General features: G+C 34.1%; 1 protein-coding gene across 2 annotated transcripts; it reads left to right on the top strand.

Moving 5' to 3' along the window:
- The first annotated feature begins 20 nt into the window (after positions 1–20).
- LOC120333727 (uncharacterized) lies at positions 21–22920 on the top strand. Of its 2 annotated transcripts, none has more exons than XM_039401062.2 (20): positions 21–2628; positions 4536–4643; positions 5581–5691; positions 7041–7110; positions 7534–7670; positions 8357–8447; positions 8955–9075; positions 9593–9680; positions 9842–9978; positions 10691–10776; positions 11543–11692; positions 12277–12494; positions 13371–13550; positions 13943–14064; positions 14612–14722; positions 15160–15675; positions 16260–16396; positions 17108–17274; positions 17885–18104; positions 18563–22920. In XM_039401062.2, the coding sequence occupies exons 1-20, from the start codon at positions 2566–2568 to the stop codon at positions 18943–18945; spliced, it is 3216 nt and encodes a 1071-aa protein (XP_039256996.2). In that variant the 5' UTR covers positions 21–2565; the 3' UTR covers positions 18946–22920. The 2 variants fall into 2 exon arrangements, with proteins under 2 accessions (XP_039256996.2, XP_039256997.2); XM_039401063.2 differs by lacking the exon at positions 21–2628 and adding an exon at positions 3959–4123.
- Positions 22921–22982: the final 62 nt, after the last annotated feature.

The raw sequence follows: 22982 nt of genomic DNA, 5'->3' as shown, positions 1-22982 counted from the left end.
CTGAGTCATAAACACTCACTCTGAAGTAAAAGAGACAAATATTTCAGGAAAGTGACAAGAGCAAATAAAATATAAAGAATTATAGCGTATATTAAATGTCAGATAAGTCTGCCTGATGTGAGACTTGAAAGATTCAAGTCAAGGAGTTTTAAAGTAGGGAATTCTACATACCGGTAATTGAGGTTTATGAAAAAAAATTGACTATCATACTATTTTGATATTGACATCCATAGAATAAGTGTTTTATCAGGTGTATAACTTAATCTCTCCCTCACTCATTGTGTGTCAATAATACTATTATTGTGTGCGACGTTTTTTTGTAGTTTATGCTATAAATCGTGAATTTTATGTATTTTTTGGGTACATTTTTGTGTTATAATCGATTATTTTTACGATTTTTAAGTGTTATGCGGTAATTTTTCACACTATGGATGTTTCCCTGACCATTCTTAACCTCTGAAAAATTATCCTTATACTTTACAAACTGTCTGAGGGGCTTTAAAAATTCCTATTGTAACGTCTTCATTGACTTTTTGCCGATTGGTCATCGTTGCGGAAATAAACAAGGCAATTAATGCTCTGGAAAACACCCATTGATGTAAAATATACAAAAGTTTTTTCCGAAAATTGAGTTCTGTGAAGTTACTATTTTACTTGTAAAATATGTCTTATTCGCGACCAATTATAATAATATATTTCTATTTTAACTGAAAAAGTTTGACCAAATTTCGATTTTGTCATATTAATTCATTAATAATTTCTAATATTTAAATTTTTAATTATGAAGAAGACTTTTCCGAGGACAATGTTGCCTGTTATCAACTAAAACGTTAGCTAATTCCGATTATTATGCTTTTAATTATGTATCGACTGCTTTTATAGCCGAATCATAAAGATAATTTACTTTTGATAGTGTAAATATTCTGGTATATGGTACATATTGCTCTCTCCTTGTTTGCTTTTTGTCTTGTCTTTTATACTGTATCAATGAATTATCCTCAATTATGCTTGATATATTGATGAATTGTGTCATTATGGTTTGATCAAGCTGTATTTATCCTCGGCCTATCTTGATCACATGATATAATATTTATAAAATGAGATAACTTTTTAGTTACCTGTAAACTTAATTTGACTGTCTGTCAGCATTATCCACTATTTGGTTTTATTTTTTACAATTATGCCTGAATATCATGTTTTCAGGAATAAAGTTGAACAGACTGGAAACATATTTCTGTCTTGCTGCCTTTATAGACAATCAAAAAGGTTTCATCAATTTTATTTTGTATTTCAACAAAATTGCGATTTGAGCGATTTTACCGTTCAAGAAATTACAATTTTTGGTTCCAAAATATTGATTCATGTCAATAGATTATTTTAAAATAAAAAATTGCTATGAGTCTCAATTCTAGAATATTAAACTCGTCAGTATAGCCATAATGGTACTCCTGTAGTGTGTGTACCAGGCCATAATTTTATTCCGATTTTCCTTATTTTAGTTCTATCAGAAGTTCGGGGACTGTCTGTGTTAACCAAGTGAATATACCCCCTGCCTATAGGTTTCCGTCGCTTTACACAACTTCATGTAAAGTGGGCAAACAAACCTAGTTACCTCCATATTGGTACACATACTTTGGATCGCCGACACATTTAAAACAATTGTTTTGCAGTCACATAGCGAGTAGGTCTCACCCTGTGTTGAAAAGATGTATCGACCAAATTTTTTTTATCAATTTTGCTGTAAACTAGAGTGAGATTTTATATTTTTTTGCCATTTTTTTTTGTATTCTAGTAATGATACTTTTAGTACTGCTTGGTATTTGCTTTTTTGGAAATTATTTTGCAGTTAAAAATATGTGAATAGTATTTTAATGGAAAGTGCTCGTTTTTCTATCGGTTACATTGTATTGAGCATGGTATTGATTGATATTGTAGAAATTTTTAAATATGTTAGTAAGAGCAAATGTTTGCTGGAATTGGTCCAAATTGTTTGTCTCAGTGAAAAGTTATTACACAATTCTTATCTAATCATTAAAAAAAAAAATCAAATGTCCATATTTTGCTTAAATGTAATTCTTGTGGTTATTCAATTATATTTTGATTATCTGGATGATCCTTTTGCCTTTTTTCGTCCAACTCCCTCTCAATACCTTTGGTATTTTGCAATATTTTCACTTACCGAAAGGTTCTACTCCTATCGGACCCTTGATTTAAGCATGGTCAATGATATTTCCACTGACTCAAGGACCCGGAACCGTCTTTACTTTAATTTATCCAATGATATTTTCACTGACAAAGAGATCCTGATACCATTTTTCGTCCAACTTTCACTTGACTCTTGCTTATATAGGTTTCATTAACCTACTCAATAATATTTCACTGATGAAGAACCACCATTTTTTGTCCAACTTTCACTTATCAACCCTTTGCTTTTGTAGGTGCAATACCATGATAATGTTATTGGTTTTTTTGCTTGTTTTTTCTTAGATGTAAACATGAGCTAATAAATTAATTTATTTCGATAACCGATTTACCTTTATCGGTGCGGATTAATATTTCCTAAAGATGACAACCCTGAGTGGGCCGTCGTTCATCTCATATACTGACAAAGCGGAGAGAGATGAGAAGGTATTGTATAAATAATCTTTCATTCCCTTCGAGTGACACTTGAACCCTTTTTCATGCGCTGTAGCCAACTTGATTATGTGGTAAGTAGTAACAGTTGGAAAAAGGGATTTTTTACCATGTTTTTTGTGAGTTTGGTGGTTGTTAGTCTGTATGTGCCTTGTCTGTATTCTGTCTACAAAACTGGTTGTTATGCAATCTTGTTTCTAAGACTTTTCATGAATTGCATACACAGCGTAGAACATAGTGTATGACTTTACTGTCGAAGGAATATGAAAAAATCTACCGTACATATTTCACAGAAACCAGCTAAACAGGAAATTATGTTGTTAAAGATAACAAAAATGACTAATTAATGTTGATGCTGTTCAACATTTGAAGTATTAGCTCTGTAATGTTGATAGCAGATGTTAGATAATTCATACATCTGGAGTGAGCGGACAATTAGCAGTTTTTAGTAACTTGTGAATTAATTTTATTTCTGAAAAATTCACATAATTCTATGTTACACTATAAAGAGAGTTTCAAATTTTGCAACTTAAAAATGAAATTAGTAATTGCATTATATGGAATTTAAAAAAAATTTAAATTGTTCAAATGAACTTCTATCAAATCTTCTACTCCATTTTTTTTACTTAATCATCGAATGCTCGTATCTGCATATCATACGGAGCCCCAGAAGTATGTGTACCAATATGGAGGTAACTAATTTTGTTCGCCTCCTTTACATCAAGTTGTGTAAAGGGACTGAAACCTATGGGCAGGGGATATATTCACTTGACTAACGCTGATAGTCCCCGAACTCTTAGTCTTAATAGAACTAAAATAGGGAAAATTGGAATAAAATTATGGCCTAACCTGGTACACACACTACGGAGTTCCTCCTCTTAATATCATGCAGTTGCTCAATGCTACATTACAGTATTTCACTATTACATTATCAAAGCTGTGATGCTAGCTTCTGAGCTTATATCATTTTGTTAATTAATCATTATGATCTTTTTTATATTGAAGTTCTCGATCACACAATTTGTCACATCACACTATTACATATAAAAATTGGATGACGCAAAATATTCTTTGCTGTATTACATCATAATCGATGATATCTGGTTTAAAGTTTTTAATCGTTTATTAAAGTTTTTACATCTACACAAGTGTTAAATAAATATATCTGTATGAATCATGAGACGTCGTAACCGTCAATAATTTGATCATCAGCTTAGTGATGTTATTTAGGCGTTATTTTTCAGCTAAAAAAATTTTCGTAATGTGTTACGTTTTAAAAATAGGCAATATAAACGCGATAAGTAATGTTTTCATGATTTTGTCAACTTTGAGCAGGCCGAATTCGTTTAAATATCTTCAAAATCCATAAGAAGAGAAAAATGGCAGCAACTGGCATTTTTGTTATGTTATTCATAGTAGGATTACATGTTGTTGCAGCTTCAAGTGTTATTTATAAATTATTTTCAACTGAAGAATGATTGTTCTGAAGGTAAATTAATAATAACAATATCTGCAGTTTTGAACCATGATTTTGTATATCAATAATGGGTAGGCTTACTCCTGAGGTATGTGAACCAAGATGACGGACACCGGAACGTAGTATGTGTACCAGCTTAGGCCATAGTTTTATTCCAATTTTTCATTATTTCAGTTCTATTACGAGTTCGGAGACTAGCCAAGTGACTCACATAGTATTTGTACCTTAAATTATGGCATGTGCTCATACTCCATTCCAGTGTCCGTCATCTTGGTTCACATACTTAGGAAGTACGCAATATTGTATATATTAATAAATTAGGGCAGCCCATTCTAGCATCTTGTTTGTGCCATGGTTTTATCGACATTTGCGATTCGATATACATTTTAATCATTTGTTGAAAATATTTTGTTTTCTAATATAGCGGGATCAAAAACTTGCTCAAGCTATGACGCGGATGTATGAAAGACCAGAAAAAGAATTGGAAAAGAGATTATTGGAAGGAGAACTAGCTATTGGGCATGCTAAGAAGGTATTATTATGTTGATATGATTTTGAACAATTGGAATTGAGTAATTGAACAGTAAATTTGCTATGCATCTTCTAGATATAGTTTAAAAAAAAAACTTTTATGATAATAGTATTTTAATTTTTTTTTTAATTTTTATTTAATCTAATTTTATTATGTGTCCATGGTATTGTTGCCATAATACTATTATATTTGCATCCTTCGATTGTTCATATTACAAAAATAATAATTCTACGCGGAATTTGTTGTTTATGTACTTTGTCTCATAATTGCAGTTTTACCGGTACGTACTGTTGGCAGATTGTTTTCAATCATAACACACTATAATCTAAATCATCATTATCTTAAATCTGGTAACGCTTTTTCACTGAATCTCTCAATTTTCTGTCAAATTTTATTTATTTATTAGGACTGTTTATTATGGATTAAATTTAGGCCTATACGTTACATTAAAAAAAAGTTTTTATATGAAGCTGTTATGTAGTTTCATGTTTTCTAATGCTGGCTAGTTTATCATTTTTGATTAGGCTTGTGTTTATATGATCGTTTTTAAGGTGAGAAACGAGTTTGAAAGTTTTATACTTCAAACTATATCCAGTGATTCCTTACCTCTTCAGAAGTCATGGGTTGTATGTCAGAGCCTCGCGACATAATTGTGAATAATTTGGAGTGTGTCACAAAGTATTAATCCTTTTTTAAATCATCATGTCCATATTCAAAATATTATCAAATCTTTTACACTTACCGGTAACTTCGAGAGAGATATGTTATTCAGGACCACTTATGTGCACAAAACATATGATTTTTATTTCATAGAGTAAATGCTCCATTAGATTCGGAAATATGGGTCCACTGATGTATGCATTGTTAGTCTCAGTAAAATTTATCTATTTCTGTTGTACTGTAGAAAAAATATAATAAAATCAACTTCTTTTGTCAGGTTATCAGATACAATGTTCATGATGATCCAACTCGAGGTATATCAGGAACTCTCGTTTGTACTAATTTTCGACTCATTTTTATCACTGCGGAAAAAGCTACTTATGATTTGGTAAGTTAGCTATTATAATTTGTTAGCGTGTGTTACCTCAAGTGTTTAATTAGCTTCCCAGAGTTCTAGTTTTGTGTCAAATAGCATTTGCTAACAGGGTTAGTCCAGTGGTTTTTATGTGCTTGAAAATTTTTCAAAACGAAATATTCTTTTGAATACTTTTCACGCAAATACTGTTGAAAAATTTGTGGGGTTTTCTAAAAATGTGTAGACCAGGGGTGGGCAAGGTTTTTTGACCAGGGGCACAAAATTTTGCCCACCTAGACTGGCGGGCCATGTAAGTGACGTAAAAAAAATACATATACAACAATATTTACAGTGTTGCAAAAGTTGATTTTCCTTTAGCTATTTTGTGGCTGAAACATCAAAATTTGGTTTTAGTTTGGTTGTGGCAGCATCAGGCATACCAAATTGAATTACTAAACAGTACGGATTTGGCCTATAGGCTGTAGTTTGCCCATTTCTGTTGTAGAATATGAAATCATGATTAGGATTTTTGGACTTCCTGAAGTATGCACACTAAAATGGCACACAACCTGAACTCAGGGTGTGTACCAGGTTCGGGTTCAGGGTATGCGACATCTTGGTGCGCATACTTCAGGAGTACCGGCTTTTTGTCTCAAATAGGGGCAGCTACGAAAGTTGTGAAGTGCCAATCAAATGCATACGAACATTTTTCATCCAATTCACCTTTATTTCAATATAATAATGGAATAAGGAAGCAATTATGTTTCATTATAAATCATTCAAATTTAATATTCAAAATAATAACTTAAAAACCACCAATAATCAGTTCCTTCATCATCGTTGCTATTATTGAAATTCACTGGATTCCAATTTCATATTACGGAGTGACTTTTCTTTTTGTTCCTTTATATATCGTATACCCTCTTAAATAATCTGAGTTTGAAACTCAAAAAAAGTTGCCAAACTAAGGGGTTATCCTATACGCGCATAATTCTGATCGCACTGAACATTCGGCTTACTAGCGTTAAGTTTAAGTCACGATAAGAACGTACACTTGAAGCTGTGCTTGGTACACTATGACAGCGCTTGTGTGTTTACGTTATGACAGGATTTTGAGACACTTCTTACCGTTATTAATAAAAGTGTAACATAACAGTATTGGTCATCATTTTCATTAATTTTCGTTCCTGCAAACATTTGCTGTGCGAATGGCGTGTTTCGCTTTGTAGAGTCAGCTTATATGCGAATTTTTATAAATTCACTGTTATAGAGCGAGTTCGGCTGTTATGTTTTCATTTCATACACAGATTGAATCCGAAAAGCTAAAATAAAATCCTTTACCGAGTGACCAATAAACCAATATCGTGTTTTCTTTCATATAGATTGAACTACATAACAGATTGGTGAATGAACATGATATTTTGTTGAACAATATTGACTCAATATATGTTGGTAAGTACTTTTGAAATATTAAACGCTATTAGAAACTTAGAAGATTAGATTTACATTTGAAATCTGAACCCAAACTGAGTGTTTACATACATTAGAGGTCAAATAATCTGAATGTATTCTAACATGATATCTTCAATACTGGAATTATAAATTTACAATAAAATTATTTGGAATCATTCCCCAAATTGGGAATTTAAATTATCCAGTATGACCAATTTCAAATCAGTTCGAGTATTCCATTCATTGTGGACATCCCTGGAACAAAATTTGAAATGTCTATCTCAAATCCATAATAAATTGAGAAAAATTTTTCTTGTATGTGCTTCGGGAATAAAATTTTTCTTTGAAACTTAAATTAATAATAAACCAGTCTGCTAAACGAGAAAAGGCACCATTCCCTCAATAATACCTTATTTTGTTCAGAATATCCGAACAAGCGTAAAAAGTTAGTACCTGGATCTAAAATCAAAGATGGAATCCATCGACTTGAACTACATTGCAAAGATTTTCGAGTGGCCGCCTTCAATTTTAAACTCACTGTAAAAGGAGAAGAGAAAGGAGTAATTATGACTTATTTATTATGAAAACTTAGCATGCAAAATTTTTTGATGAAAATCTCAAATTTTACGAGTTTTTCTTGACATTGATGGAATACTAAATTATCTGATAAAAGCTTTCCAAAATCAGTTTTTGTGAGTCATATTGTAAAAATAAATATAATGTTTTTATGTTTCACCGGGGGAGAGAGGAAAGGGTACTCCAGTAGTTGGGCCATAATTTCATCCCGATTTTACTTATTTTAGTTCTATTACAAGTTTGGGGACTGTCTGTGTTAGCCAAGTGAATATACCCCCTGCCCATATTGGTTTCAGTCTCTTTACACAACTTGATGTAAAGTAGGTGAACAAAATTAGTTATCTCCGTATTGGTACTCACACTCCTGGAGCGCCGAGGAAAGACAATAAGTTGGATTAATCGTATAGTGATGAAATTGAGTCTAGTTTCTTGTCTTGCTGCACACAGATACAAATAGTGAAAAAATATAAACTTTAATATTGCTCTTTAGAAATCTTACACATTTTTAAATTAGAATGGTGACGCTTTCTATAATGTGTAAAAATAACTCGTATTTTTATGTTATAAATTCTCTCCGCAAATAAAGACAACGATATTAAAAATTTTGTTTTATCTTTACTCTTGACAATACTTTCGATAATAATACTAAAAAATTAATTTCTATTTTCAGGTAATCAAGTCTCTTCTCCATCACACTTATCCATCAACAGTCAATTTATTATTTGCATTTGATTACGTTCATGAAATAGATGTTGAAAATGGTAAGCATCCTAATTGTCGATATTAATATTATCAGCAATAGCATAGGGCAGTGGGTTAGTGCGTCACGGAGATTTGCTAAATCGCCTTTAAAATTATTAGAATTGTGTTAAACATAACTAAAATATGATTGAATATTCTACACATTGTATTTTTTATAAATGTTTTATTGTTTCTTATTTTGAATGCTGCAGATATGAAGCAATGGATTCATTTTACCTTTCTATGTCGTTTACTTTCTGTTATGTAGTTTCTGCCTCTATTGTTAGGTAAGAATAGAGATATAGACTACTTGATGCAATTTTGCGAGCTGCAGTTTATTATGCAGTTTTTACCTGATGAATCGAGGTTAGCGGACATGAGGGATTTTTTTGTATTTTCAAAGAAAATCAGGCAGAGTTTACCTTTTGCCTATATTTTTAGGCCTACATGTTTATAAACTTTAAAAAGCATAAAGTATACAATATCGGTCACAAAATCAAGTTTTATTTCAATGTTTCATATTTTAGCATGCAAAATACCACTGTATCGAACGCAATTAGATTGGGAAAATGAACTACGAAGATGTGCTGTTTCTAAAAAATTTTGGAGAGTTACAGTTGTGAATAGGAAGTTTACAGAGTTTCCAACGTAAGAAATAATTTATATTTGTCAAAATTCATGCAGTCAAGATTTTCAAATACCAAAGACAGTCTTTTTTTGATTGAACAAAAAAATAGTTTTCTGGAACTTTTTAAAATGTGTGTTTTCTCTACACAAGGAGTAGGTAGGCAAGGTTTCCGGATCAAGGTCTAAAAATTTTGCCTATCTTGACTGGCGGACCATGTAAGTGTAACGTAAAAAGTTACATTTTATGAACAATATTTACAGTGTTAGAAAAGCAAAATTGGAAAACAATAAGCCTCGTGCCCAAACTCAATTTAATCGCAATCTCACCAAATTCCTTGAGCTATTTTCCAGCTAAAACATCAAATTTTTGGTTTAGTTTGGTTGTGACAGCATCAGGCAGACCAGATAAAATTGCCCACCGGGCTGGATTTGCCCATGTTAGCTCTGCACACTTATCTTTTCTCTCACCTCAAATTCTATTAAAAAATGTGTAAATTCCCAAATATTATTAGAAAATATCCTACATTATTTGATTCAGAATGGGTTCTTGCATCGTAGTTCCAGCTTTAATGAAAGACAATGAACTTACAACAGCAGCTGAGCAGTTTTCTGGAACAAGAATTCCGGTTCGTGTATTTTTATTTTACAATATGAATTTAAAATAGTAAATAATCCTGTTTCGACCAATGCTCTCTTTTATGGCAACCTAATATCCATCTTTTCGGAGAATTGCGAAATTTTTCTGTTTTTCTCTTGTTCCGTATTCTGATAAAATTCTTCTTTTTAGTGTTGGTGTTGGTCTGATAGCAACGGTTGTTCATTAGTTCGGGCGTCAACATTGCGACCAGAAGTTGAACAACGATATTTTGAAAATAAATTTCATGAAGCCATTGTGGACGCTGACCCAAACAAAAGGCCTATAAAGTAAGCAGTCTTAAGATGAATATAGTTTTTGGGTTACTGAATTTAGGGTTAGGCCATAATTTTATTCCAATTTTCCTTTTTTTGTTCTAATACGAGTTCGGGGACTAGCCAAGTGACACCCTTAGTATTTGTATCTAAAATTATGGCCTAACCCTAACCTGGTACACATACTACGTTCCGGTGTCTGCCATCTTGGTTCACATACTTCGGGAGTACCCTAAAATCTGTATCAAACTGAAGTATGATACTTGATTTAAAATGAATTTAAACAATGTAGGCTATTTTTAAACATGCTTTCTTGTCACGAACTGGGGCTATGGATTGTTTTTTTACTAAATTCTTGTCGTGTTGGGAAAAAAGTTGCTTTTCTCCGAAACTAAGGGACCGATTAAATCCAAATTTTGGTACTTTGTGATGTGTACCAGGTTAGGGTTAGGGCATAATTTTATTCTGATTATTCTTATTTTAGTTCTATTGCGAGTTCGGGGACTGTCTGTGTTAGTCAAGTGAATATACCCATACCCCCTGTCCGTGGGTTCTATTTAAACAACTTGATGTAAATAAAGTAGGCGAACAAAAGTAGTTACCTCCATATTGGTACACATACTTCTGAAGCGCCCTTATGCGCTCCAGCCATCTTGATTACTCATTACTATATAGTCATAACCTTACATTGACGTTATCACGTATCACCTATTATTAATTATCACAGGGTCATTGACGTGTCAGAACATAAATGTCCTTCCTGTTTGCAGCTGCAACAATCCTTTCATAAGTTGAAGTCTATTTGTATGCCCGGTAAGTGTTATTTTGTTTATATGGACCAACAGAAAGCCCCATCAGAAATACTATTACTAGTCTAAGTACGTGTTAAATATTGGGGTTATTCAGTTATTTTGGTCTTACTATATTATCCATTTAATATCAGTATATTATTATGCATGTGGTTCCCCAACCTTTTCCATGGTGCGTCGCCCACTGCTCTTGTATAAAAATACTCAGTTTTGATTGTAACATGTTTCAATCAGTTTTTATGCACCGTTTAAACATAAAAAATACATAAAATGAATACATTACAGTTAAAGAATTTAACAAAAGACAGACACTTCACTCAAAATTGATGTAGGGAACGAGTGAAGGCTTCGTTTTAGCCCGCCCAAGAGGACCCTTCTGTGGCCCTCGAGGGGTACCAGTTCGAGCAACCCTGCAGTAAATTCTCTAAAGCAGGGTTTCCCATACTTTTTGGGCTGCAGACCCCGGTTTGTGAATCTTATTTTCGATGAACCCCCACCCTATGTCGTAATAATTCCTGTGCCTAACCAACGAATAAGGATAATGTTTCATTAGACGAAATAAAACTCATGAAAGACTGAATCAATACATACAACCGTAAATACGAGCAGGCTAACGGCAATTCGATAAGATCATGATCTAATTGTATGTGTTTCAGACTCTTTTCATGTTGTTGCGAACCCCCCATGCAGTCATCATAGAACCCCCTGGGGTCCGCTGATCCCAGTTTTAGAAACCCTGCTTTAGAGTCCTAATAAAAACTGTTTTGCAGCCACGGAAAGTGAATTCTGGGAAACAGATACACATTGGCATGGCCAACTTCACGCAACTAAATGGCTTCAATATGTTGGTACTGTGTTGGAAACTGCAACAGAGGCAGCAAAATGTCTGCGGGAAAGAGAGTTGAATGTTGTTATCAAGGGTAAGGATGAAACTCTTTGGTTTACCACAATGTTAGTGTCTCCTCAAGAATATTGTGTGCCACTTATCCCACGCTTGTCTGAAAAAATAGGATACAACATCTCCACTATTCTCAAATTTTTAGTCATATTTTGTTAATCTCATATTTCCACAACTGAGGATTTTGAAAACAAAACAAAAGGAATATTCAAATATTTCTTGATTTTAGGAATATTTGAGATTTTAGAAAGAACTTTTTTTTTAGCAAATATGAATCAGGAAAAAAGTTATAAAAAATTGAAATTTTTTCTTTATTCAATTACTCTGATTATCAAATAATTTTCCTATTGTATGATAGAATAGTGGCAAATAATACTTCAAAAGACCCAATTTTATCTTTTATCTCTCATCAAATTCTCGTTGGCAGTCAGTTGTGTCAATTAAGTCAAACGATTGAGTCACTTTTACCCACCCTTTAAAAAAGGTATATCGAGTATATTTAGACCCACACGACAGGTGTAAACAAGATTTATTTTGAATTCTATGAAAGCAAATCACTTCTGATTATTTCAAATTAAAGGAATAATATAAGACTGTCTGTTACAGAGCATGACGGCATTGACATTTCATCAGCCATAACCAGTTTAGTCCAGTTAATACTGGATCCAACCTGTCGAACATTGGAAGGGATTCAAGCACTCATACAAAGAGAATGGGTGGTTGCAGGACATCCTTTCCTTGATCGACTTGGACACTTGTTGCAACCAACAAAGCGAGGGAAACAAGTCACTTCAGTGTCTTCAGCAGGGGACACAACTCAACTTGTGAGTATAACCTGCGTCCTAAACACATTGTGTATTTGTCGTAATATAGTGTTGATGTTTAACTCTAGCTATTTCTCAGGTATGGTCATTTTTGAAAATTCAACTATTCTGAATACGTTCTGAAATATTATTACTTGATATATTCTGTATTGATTCACTGCTTAATAGGCAGCTATTTTATTTTTATTGAATGAAATCGTTACGGTTCAGCATTGCTTAATGCTTGTAGGTGGGTCTTCAAACTAGACTGCTAGTATGTCTTCAATTATATCTGGAGTATCATATTATGTACACCAAGACCCAGCCAAGTGCGAAGTTGGAGTCATGCACTCAACTCGAGTAAGACTTGAGTGACACGACTGCCACTGAGACCTACGGTAACTCAGGGATTGACTCATAAACCCCAAAGGTATGCTGGCGTCAGGCACTCAACTTGAGTATGACTTTGAGTGACGCGACCGCCACTGAGAAACTCAGGAATTGACTAAAGAGTCCGAATGGGATGCTGGAGACATTTACTCTACTCGAGTTAGACTTCAATCACCATTTACGAGAGTGACACTGAGACTTAAGTCGGGGATTGCCTCATTAGCCCCAATACGAGTTTGACTTGATCAACCATTTACCAAAAACTGAATGACTGAGTGACTTGCTCGTGGGCCAAAATTAAGGGTTGCAAGCTATTGGCGGGCCGCATATATTTTTAGAAAATTGAAAGTCAAATGGATGATACTTTATATAATGAAAATCTAGCAGCTGACCCCTAGTTTAGGACTTCAATCCAACACTAGTTGCATAAAACAAGAGTATAAAAATTATTGCAAAATTTTTTATATGAACGACTTTCTACAAGACTTTATATTTGCTCTTTAACAGGCACCCGTATTCCTCCTGTTTCTTGATTGTGTTTATCAACTTATGGTCCAATATCCAGCAAGATTTGAACCCAGTGTAACATTTTTAACTGTTCTTTACGATGCGACACGCACGACCGCTTTCGATACCTTTATGTTTAATAATGAGAGACAAAGACATAAGAGTGTGATGGCGGCCGAGGTTTGAATTTTTGCCTAATTTTCGTTGTTTATCATAAAAAAATATTTTCAGAAGTTGGGAGACATGATCAATCAATATGCAAGCCCTTGATGTATCAAAAGTTGAATACAAAAAATTATTTTTCTGCTTTTTCCAACTTTTTGCCTAGCAGAGAGGACTTTTTTTTGGTTCATCGAAATTGAATGTAAATCATGATCTCGCTACAAAACTTCAACAATTTTTGAAAAAAATACCAATTATTTTTAAGACATAAATTTTGAAATATATCTTCTAATTTTGAATTACACAATCTTTTTAGTATATTTAAAATAGAAACCAATTGCAGAGAAGGATTTAAAATATCTAACAAATGGAATTTCTTGTCTTTGCCTAACTTTTCATTCTATATTTAGCATCCTTCATTTGCAATCAAAGCTGCCACTGAAACAATGTCAAGACGATTTTTGCCTGTTTGGGTTTGGAAATCACAGTTTAATAAATCTGACATGACTTTATTCAACAATCCTTTATACAAGTAAGTTGGACTCATGTTAGGCGTGCTAGAGTCATTTAATTGAGTTTTGAAATTGGGCAGGACATTTTAAATGCTCGTATTGGTCGTGGATTGAATGTTTTGCACAACATAATAATCATTATCCGATGAAAAATACATTTTAAATGCTTGTATCAGTCATGAATTGAATGTTTTTGCACAACAGAAAAATTACTTTCGATGAAAAAGAAATTTTAGATTCTTGTATTGGTCATGAATTGATTGAATTGAAAAAAAATCATTTTTTGATAGAAAAGACTTTTTAAATGCTCGTATTTGTCATGAATTGAATGTTTTGCGCAACAAAAAATCACTTTTCGATGAAAAAGTCTTTTTTTTTGTTGAGAGGCGAGACTCTTTCACAAGACGTTGTACTGGAATTTCCAATTCCAGTTTCAAACTTCCTGAAATTCCTGACTACACCTCTAACCATTTCCCAAAGCAAACTTAGAGGTGTGTGTCCTGCTCTAACTTAGAAGTTTAACTAACTGCCAGATATTTACAACCTTTTACAATTCTTTGTTTCAAGGATGCGAACCATGGAAAACTACAGGAAATATGTTGAGGAAAGTTCAGATAATTCTGATGGAAAAGAAAGGGTTATTACAAACGATGTTTATATCACTGATGACCTTCAAAAGTAAATAATATAATTTTGTAATTAATGTATAGTATAACTACATTGCGCGAGACTAACTGCCATCCCTTGATCTGCGTCAGGGGTGTGCAGTGTGCAACAGGCGGTCCGCGGTTCACAACCCGACCCAAGCCATTTAATAGGTTTCTACCCTGAAAACCCCCTCTGGCTGCGCCACTGGGCTTAATCATATGTTGTACCATGACCAATTGTCTGGTTACCAGTTTAGGTAGGGTGTGGGATTAAATGCATTCCAGATTAAATCCGTTTCAGATGCATGGATTCGAACTTACGCAGGGTAATCTGAGATGCAGTGAAGGCAAGCTTTTATCTAACGCTAAGGGTGATGCCTCATACAGCTGATCTCTAACGTTTGTTTTCTTGGCTCTACAAAGCTTTAAAAAAATAAACTTTAAACTGTTTTCATTGTATGTTTATAGGATGGATGGTGACAATATAAATGGTGACATACCCGATGGTTCCTCTTTGCATTCTCGATCTCCGAAAAGTCCGACGCACGGAAAAAAGAAAACAAGCGTCAAAGACAAAAAACTAGAAGAGCATCGTCGTAAAATTGAACAAGACAATCCTCTCCCTTTGAACAAAGTAAAAAATAAGAGTGGGAGCTTAGAAGAGAAAAACAAAAGTACAAGAAGAGAAAGTAGTGAGAGTACAGAAGAGAATAAAAACCCTCAATTGAGAAAAGTACCACCCCCAGCAGGCCATTTTCCGAAAGTAGCGCTTATGCCAGGGCAAAAAGTCACTTGGACCGCATCTCCGCAAGACTCTGAGAAAGACCGACGACCGTCAAGATCAAAAAGCGACAGCGAGTGTAAGGATGATGATCAAGTCGGGGAATTGAATGAAAAAGTAAACGGTGACGATCATTCGGAACGATTGGACGATGATTCAATGTTAAAACCTGTCGATCCAAATTCACCGAAACTCAAATCAAGGTTTCTTTATTTCTATTCTAATTTTTTTGAAAACATTTGTCCTCGTGTTGTAGCTGTTACGAACATTAATATCTTATATTTTGTTATTTCATAACATGAAAGAATATGCTAATTTCCCAAGATCATGTTCGTATAAAATTTTCATTTCAATATTGGGAATATTTCTTATCCATGAGTTATTTCATTTAATGTCCAATTTGCAAAAATGCACTCTTCTTTCTTCATAAGCCACTTATAGTTATTCTTGATTTGCTTCAAGCTTTCTTCAGTTCCTAGTCAGTTAAAGAGTTGTCATATGCATATACAGCCAAATCATATACATATAGTGCCAACTAAATATTCATATATAGGCAAGGTCATATGCGTATACAGCCAATTTCATATGCATTTACAGCCAATGCCAGATGCACATACAGCCAACTCATATGCATATAGAGCCAACAACATATACATATACAGCCAATGTCATATAGTGTTGATTTTATTTCTTGCTCACTCGTTAACCTTACCTAAATAATTGGTGTATTAACTGACAAGCCAATCTAGCTCAAATTAACTGATTCCGATGTCTTTGTCTGCAACAGGTTTTCATTGCGTCGTAAAAAAACTAAGGAGAATGTATTAGAACAACCTGAATCAACAGATGATTTTATTAACGTCGCAACATATAATATCAAATTCAAAGATCTTTTTATGCAAAAACGTGTGACTGATACTGCAGGTGCGTAATATTGTGGTGTCACAAAGATATTTTTACTCCATAAAAAGAATCCTGAATACTATATTTTGATTCAATAACTGGGATTTGGTGTTCAAATGCCGTCATAGTCATATTTTTAACTCGAATAGTACAAATTTGGGTACACCCGTAGTATGTGTACCAGGTTGGGATAAGCCATAATTTTATTCTGATTTTCCTTATTTTAGTTCTATGACGAGTTCGGGGACTGTTCGTGTTAGCCAAGTGAATATACCCCCTGCCCATAGGATTCCGTCCCTTTACACAATTTGATGTAACATAGGCAAACAAAATTTGTTACCTCCATATTGGTACTCGGCACTCGCACTTCTGGAGCGCCAAATTTGTGACTTCTATACCGGTAGAAATGTATAATGGACTAAATTGAAAAACAGTCTTTCATTGGTATTTCAATGACTTCACTCTGAGTGGACCGGGATCATTTCGGATTTGATATTGCTTACCCAATTTATTCGTTTAACATTCCTTACCCAATATTTATACCCTGGGTGAAGTGCCACCATCTTTAGTCTACTTTTTTTCTCATTCTTTTGTAATCAGGATAAGAGGCCTGCAGTTGCAGTTAATTTTTTTAGCCCATGGTAAAGCTTCAGTCTTTTTTCATCAGGAGGAACTTTTCTTCGACTCTGCAGTCTTGCGACGATAAATAAACTAAAATTATTGTTTTTGCAGAACATGTTCATCCTCTCTATCCATGTACAGCAATTCGGAAATTACAGTTCTGGCGACAGTGTTATTTCCGATGGCTTCCATGGTCTCAAATATATGGTGGAGGTCCTGCAGCAATGCTACAACAGGAATCTATATTGTATGATGAAATACACATCTTACATAATAAGGTGCAGGTTCTTATATCGACTTTTTTATACGATAATTCAACATCATCACTCTCATAAAAGCTCTTTACGCCTTTACTAGAAATCTTTCTGTTTCTGCATTGCCTAATTCATTATGCTAAGGGTGAAGTGCAATGCAGGGACGTGCTGATAATGATGCCTCTATAAGAAACTTAAAACATAATTCAGGGGATAAACAAATTATAGATGTTGTTATGAGGATGAATAAATTAAAAGTCAAGTAAGAGTGAAATGTTTGTTTTATTGCCAATCACATGAAGACCAGACGAGCACATTGGCTGGAAAAGGGCAGTCAGACATTGCTGACTCAATATAACCACAAGACTATACACGTACTGTTAGCTTTTACTTAAATAAAAACACATCGAGAAAACATGTGCAATAACCCAAACTCTACAGCTCCTACAACTTGCAATTCCCCTGCATTGTGTCATATTTCACAGAATTTGAATCTGCAAACTCACAGGAGGTGACCTACAATTAATCAGCAAATATTTTGCAGACATAATATCTCAAGTAGTTCGTATATCAGGGAGAGTTGTTATTCAAATTTCAATAAAAAGTTACTTAATTTTACCTTTTTTTTCCACAGCTTCAAATGTTGAAGCGGAAACTTTATAATGACTCCCTCCATCTAAGTAGCGGAGAGGAGGACTCGTTTAATGTAAGCGGAATGTATTTCAACCACACGGTGTCGCAAGAGAATATTTCTCTGTTCGATTCGTCATCGTCGAGTCAAAACAGTCTGAATGTGTTGTCGAGTTATTTTCCTTACTCCCCAATAAAAGGTCTTCGTAGCAAGTCTGTTTTAGGTAAGAAAGATTAATGATTTTTACTGATTCTGGAATATTTGTCCAACTTTGGAAATTATTACTGATGTCATAATGAAGTGGTTCTCAAACTTTTTGCCCACACCCACTTTTTAGAATTTGTCAAGTCTGGCCCCACCTCAAGAATAACTAGCTAACAATAGGCTATAAATAACAAATAGTAAAGTGAAAGTATGTTTTATTCAAAAAACATGTTGAAAGTACGTGGATGGAACATAAATATCCAAAATAAAAAAATGTTAATATCCAAAATAAGGCGGGCAAAATCAAATCTAAAAAATAGTTTTATTTTTAATTAGCTTCACGGCCCCTTGAAAAATTGAAGGGGGCACACCGCACCGTTTGAAAACCACTGTCATAATGGATATGCATGTCTCTCCAACCTTTATTTCGTCACACTGATCCTAAAAACAGTTCATCGTCAAAATAATATATTTTAGGTACTCCAATAACCAACTTCCTCCAGGGCGGATCGCTATTCAGTTTCGGACGAATTCGAACAAAACATTCTCGCTCACCTTCAAATATATCAATCACTCACTCAACGGACGATCTGCTCTCTAGTACGGACAACACGAGCGACATGGTGTCTCCTGTATCAAAAAGTTTGGAAGATTTGACCCTTGAACCTGAAATTGTTTTAGATACTCATTCTACTCCCTCTAGTGGTACTAAAGACGATCATCGTTATCGTACCCAGAGTGATACTCCTGGTAGGGTGAGATCAAAGTTGCTAGATTCTTGCGTGACAAAACCGAAAAAATTGACTCCCCCCACAACCCCTACAGTGCCAGAAAATATTACATACATAACCTCATTGTAGCTGATTATAACTAAATTGCGCAATAACGCAAATATGTAAATTGTCTTCTAATTTCCAAATCGAGTGCATTATTAAATCAAGTATTTGATTAATATGTTTTGCCAATATCTTGAAGGTAGCTCGGTAGTCAATAATGGTGCAAGCTTTCTCATCTCCAAATTTGGTCATTTTAAATATAAGGTGGCTAAGAATTAGGGATGTCTATGATCTCAGAAATAAGTTTGACTAAATTTGATTTCTATATTTTAAAGAATCGTGTTTTATTCGAAGATCGAAACAATTGAATCCAAAATTTTGGAAACTTTCTGCGATGCCATTCGCACTAGAATGGTGGTTCTAAAACTTTTTAAGCCGCGCCAGAATTTGTCAAGTCTCGCGCCCCATCTTAAAAAGTGCATCCCATCGTTTGTGAACCACTGCTCTAAAACTTTGGATGCTTTTTCGGAATAACAGACTAGTTAATACAACTTTGTGTTGTTTTCTATATGTAGCATGCAATATTGCTACCGTTAAAAGTAAGTATTATCAAATAATGAGGGATTTGCACATGGATAAAACGGTATAAATTTTGATTAAATTCTATTTAATTCGAAAAGTTTTGATTTCAGATTCCACTAAATTATTCTTGATTCTGAATTCTGTAAAAGTTTTTGTTTTCCAACAAAATCATTGTAAATCGTAACTTGTAATTTCACTGCAAAAAGTATCAAATTTACATCTTATTTATCTCAATTTGTGGAATGACCGTATGTCAGAACTAAGCACCCGTACTCAAAATGACATGTTTTTATAACAAAACCTTGAAAAGTTTTTTTTGGTGAAATCCGGACGTTTATATATATTGCCAAAAATGATGTTTGTCTTGCAATAACATGATTTTGAAAGAATGTCACAAAATTATATTCTTGATCTCAAGCTGAGTAAGTGCTCTCCTCATGCCGTAGCGTGAGTGCTCTGAACATTTTTCAAATTTTATCTCCAGTAGTATTTAGAATTCTTAATATAAGTGCCTTGTTAGTATTTTTATCCTAACCCACTTTGTGCTAATAATTTTTTTTTGTTGATATTTTTTATTTGAAAATATTGGTTGAATCATGACAATTTTGAATTTATAAATATGATCAATGATCAAAAACCTTCAAAAAGTGCATTTTTTAAAAAAGATTCATTTTTAGATGTTCCCTTCATTTCTTTTCTGTTTTTAGTTTTTCTTTTTTTGACTTTATTTTTGGTACATGGTGCATTCTTCATGCTTTTCATTCAACTACTAACTCAATAATCTAGAAATACTGCTATACTGGGCATTTCTGCCTTTAATTGGTGATTACCATTAGTGAAACTACAAAGCCTGTTAAATATGTGAAGCCATTTTTGAAATTCAAGTTTCATAAAATTCATTTTTTATTCTTTGTTATTTCAAAAATGGCTGATTCAGATGTTCACTAATTCAGTAAAAAAAAAAATACTTTTTATGTTTTGAGCGCCCTTATCTGTGAAGAAGGCTTTGTTCAAGAGCCACTGCTACGTATGGGCGCTTCTATAGCTGCGAACGATAGGAATCCGGGTTGGCATTGCCTACAACCTGGGTGAGATCGGGACCTACGGAATCCTTCCAGTGTGGCTTTGCCAACTCAATTTACTATTTGCTGGGTGATAAGAAGGAACGTAACCTTTCCTGTTTGACATTGCCTACGCAATTTATTACCCCAGGGTGATGTGGTGGGTATGGTATTTGAACCAAAGACAGGCCTACTGATGGATATAGTAGACTAGGGGTGTGCAACCTGCAGTCAACGGGCCAAATGCGGCCCTCAGGGAAAATTTGTGCGGCCCGCAGAGAAGTGCCAATTTTGAATAATGTGCGGCCCGTGAAACGAGTTTTCAATTGCTTCCATCCCTTTGCGTTGCGAAGCTTATACCGGCGTATGACATTACAATGCCCTAACAGCTAGCTTGTGGGAAGCGAACAACCCATGTCATAAGAATAAAAACCAGCCCGGCCCGCATTTACATTCAGTCAGTCATTTCCATCTGGCCCTCCTGTATCAAAGATTGCACACCCCTGTTCTTGAACAAGCTACGTCGATGTAATGAATAATGTAAATATTAGAAATGATTATTTTTTCGGAAAAAAAATTGCGTATTTGATTTGTTTTGCGCCTGCAAGAGTTCTTCTCTGCCAAATTTGAAATTTAGATAAATTGATGTTAATCGTGTATATTTTAATTAACATTGATTCTATTGTTAGATCACGATTGATCAATAGTTTTTTTTGATCTAATAATCATCAGTAGTCTCTAGCAGTCCACATCCACAAAAGCAATGAAAAATCGGACAGTTGTAAGCACTTTGACTCAATTTGAAATATTCCATTATGATCCAGATGTTTTATTGGCTTTAACGTTCTTGAATGAAATGATAAGAAATAGGCTGGGGGTTCTCAAACTTCCATTATCTCTGTCACCAAACCAAGACATCTTCATGGCCCCCAACCAGTGTTGGGATTCAATTTTTTTTATCAGTCGGTTCCATCACAAAAGTCGTATTTTTCAGCCAGTTCTGTTACAGAAAGTCATATTTTTATTTTTAGCAATGCTAACCGTTCGCTGATCTCATAAAATCCCGTGAGACGGTTCTATAGAACCGGTGTGAACTGGCTGAATCCCACCACTGGGCCTCTCACTCTTCCATAACAATGTAGTTACGTTTTTAACAGGTTTCTCTCAATTATTTTGAAAGTCACATTTAACAATAAAAAAGGCAACAGTCGAAAAGGAAACAATAAATTCATAACAGTCAAAGAAATAGACAAGACAATTTATTTTGAATTGATATAGTCATCACGAAATGGCACCTAGTGAAGGCTTTTGTTTGTGGCACTCAAAGAAATATGTCATGGCCCACTAGGAGGCCGAGGGCCCAGTTTGAGACGCTCTCAAATAGACCGATGCACATATCGAACAGTGAGCTTTATCATCGAGCAAACATATCTAATCTCGATTACTTTTTGTTTAAAAAATATGTGTAAGCATTATAAAAATGAAGCTTTGTATGTGTTCTATCTCCTGAAGCATCATTTTTACGACTGGTTAATGTAGAAAAAAATTATCTGTTTTTGTTCGAGGGCTTAGCTCGTCAATGCATGTATTATTGATAATCTTTTTTTTGCTTTTAAACATAAAAAAAATTTGACAATCAAGTTGCAATTTATCTTGACACCATGATTCCTGATTATTGTACTAACTGTAAAAAAACAACTCAAATTTAATGGTAATTTTGTGGTATTTGATTCAACAGATCAAATCAAATTCAATCAGATCAAATTGGCCCCTATTTGAAACCATATCAGTCGAATGCTTGGCAATAAGTAAATTGGACCCTATTTCCTATAGGTATATCATGTTTATCCTACCAGTGGGTGATTTTTTCGGAACAATTCAACTTTCTGAATGTCTTCATATATTTCTCCCAATTGTCAGATGAATTTCAACTTCTAAAAATTCCTATTTTCCTTGTAAGTACAATTCTAAAAGTGGGTCCTGGGGGGAACAAAATGTTGCCCCTTTCCCTAGTGGGCACTGGCACTGATCATTTCTAAGAATTTGTCTTCTATTTCATTATTGCTTCACCTCAGAGACTTTGTTATTATTCTCATAATATAGTTGCACCAATCCCCTAAGTTTCACATTTCATGATGTCAATATTTTATGACGTAATTAAGAGCTGCTAGTAAACGGCAGCATTGTTATTTTGATTTCCCGTTTTTATGATATCTTACGTTTACGACGTAATTTTTATGATATTATTGTACAATTAAATTAGTTCTATCAGTATCCTACTTCGGTGACGTCATTTATTGATGACGTCACGTTCTGAGCTGTTTATGATGTTATTGCATGTTTGTTTAATTAACGCTGCCGCGAGTTTTGATTCAAAGCAATATAATGTTTTCAATGAGTTCGTTATAAAATGCAATTTTTGTGGCTCGTTTTTCTATCCATCGATTTGTAGGATTTTAACGCTCGTCTTTGGCCGAG

Source organism: Styela clava, chromosome 15 (genome assembly GCF_964204865.1).
Source record: "Styela clava chromosome 15, kaStyClav1.hap1.2, whole genome shotgun sequence".
In the NCBI taxonomy this organism is placed as follows: domain Eukaryota; kingdom Metazoa; phylum Chordata; class Ascidiacea; order Stolidobranchia; family Styelidae; genus Styela; species Styela clava.
This window is presented reverse-complemented; position numbering and strand designations above follow the sequence as displayed.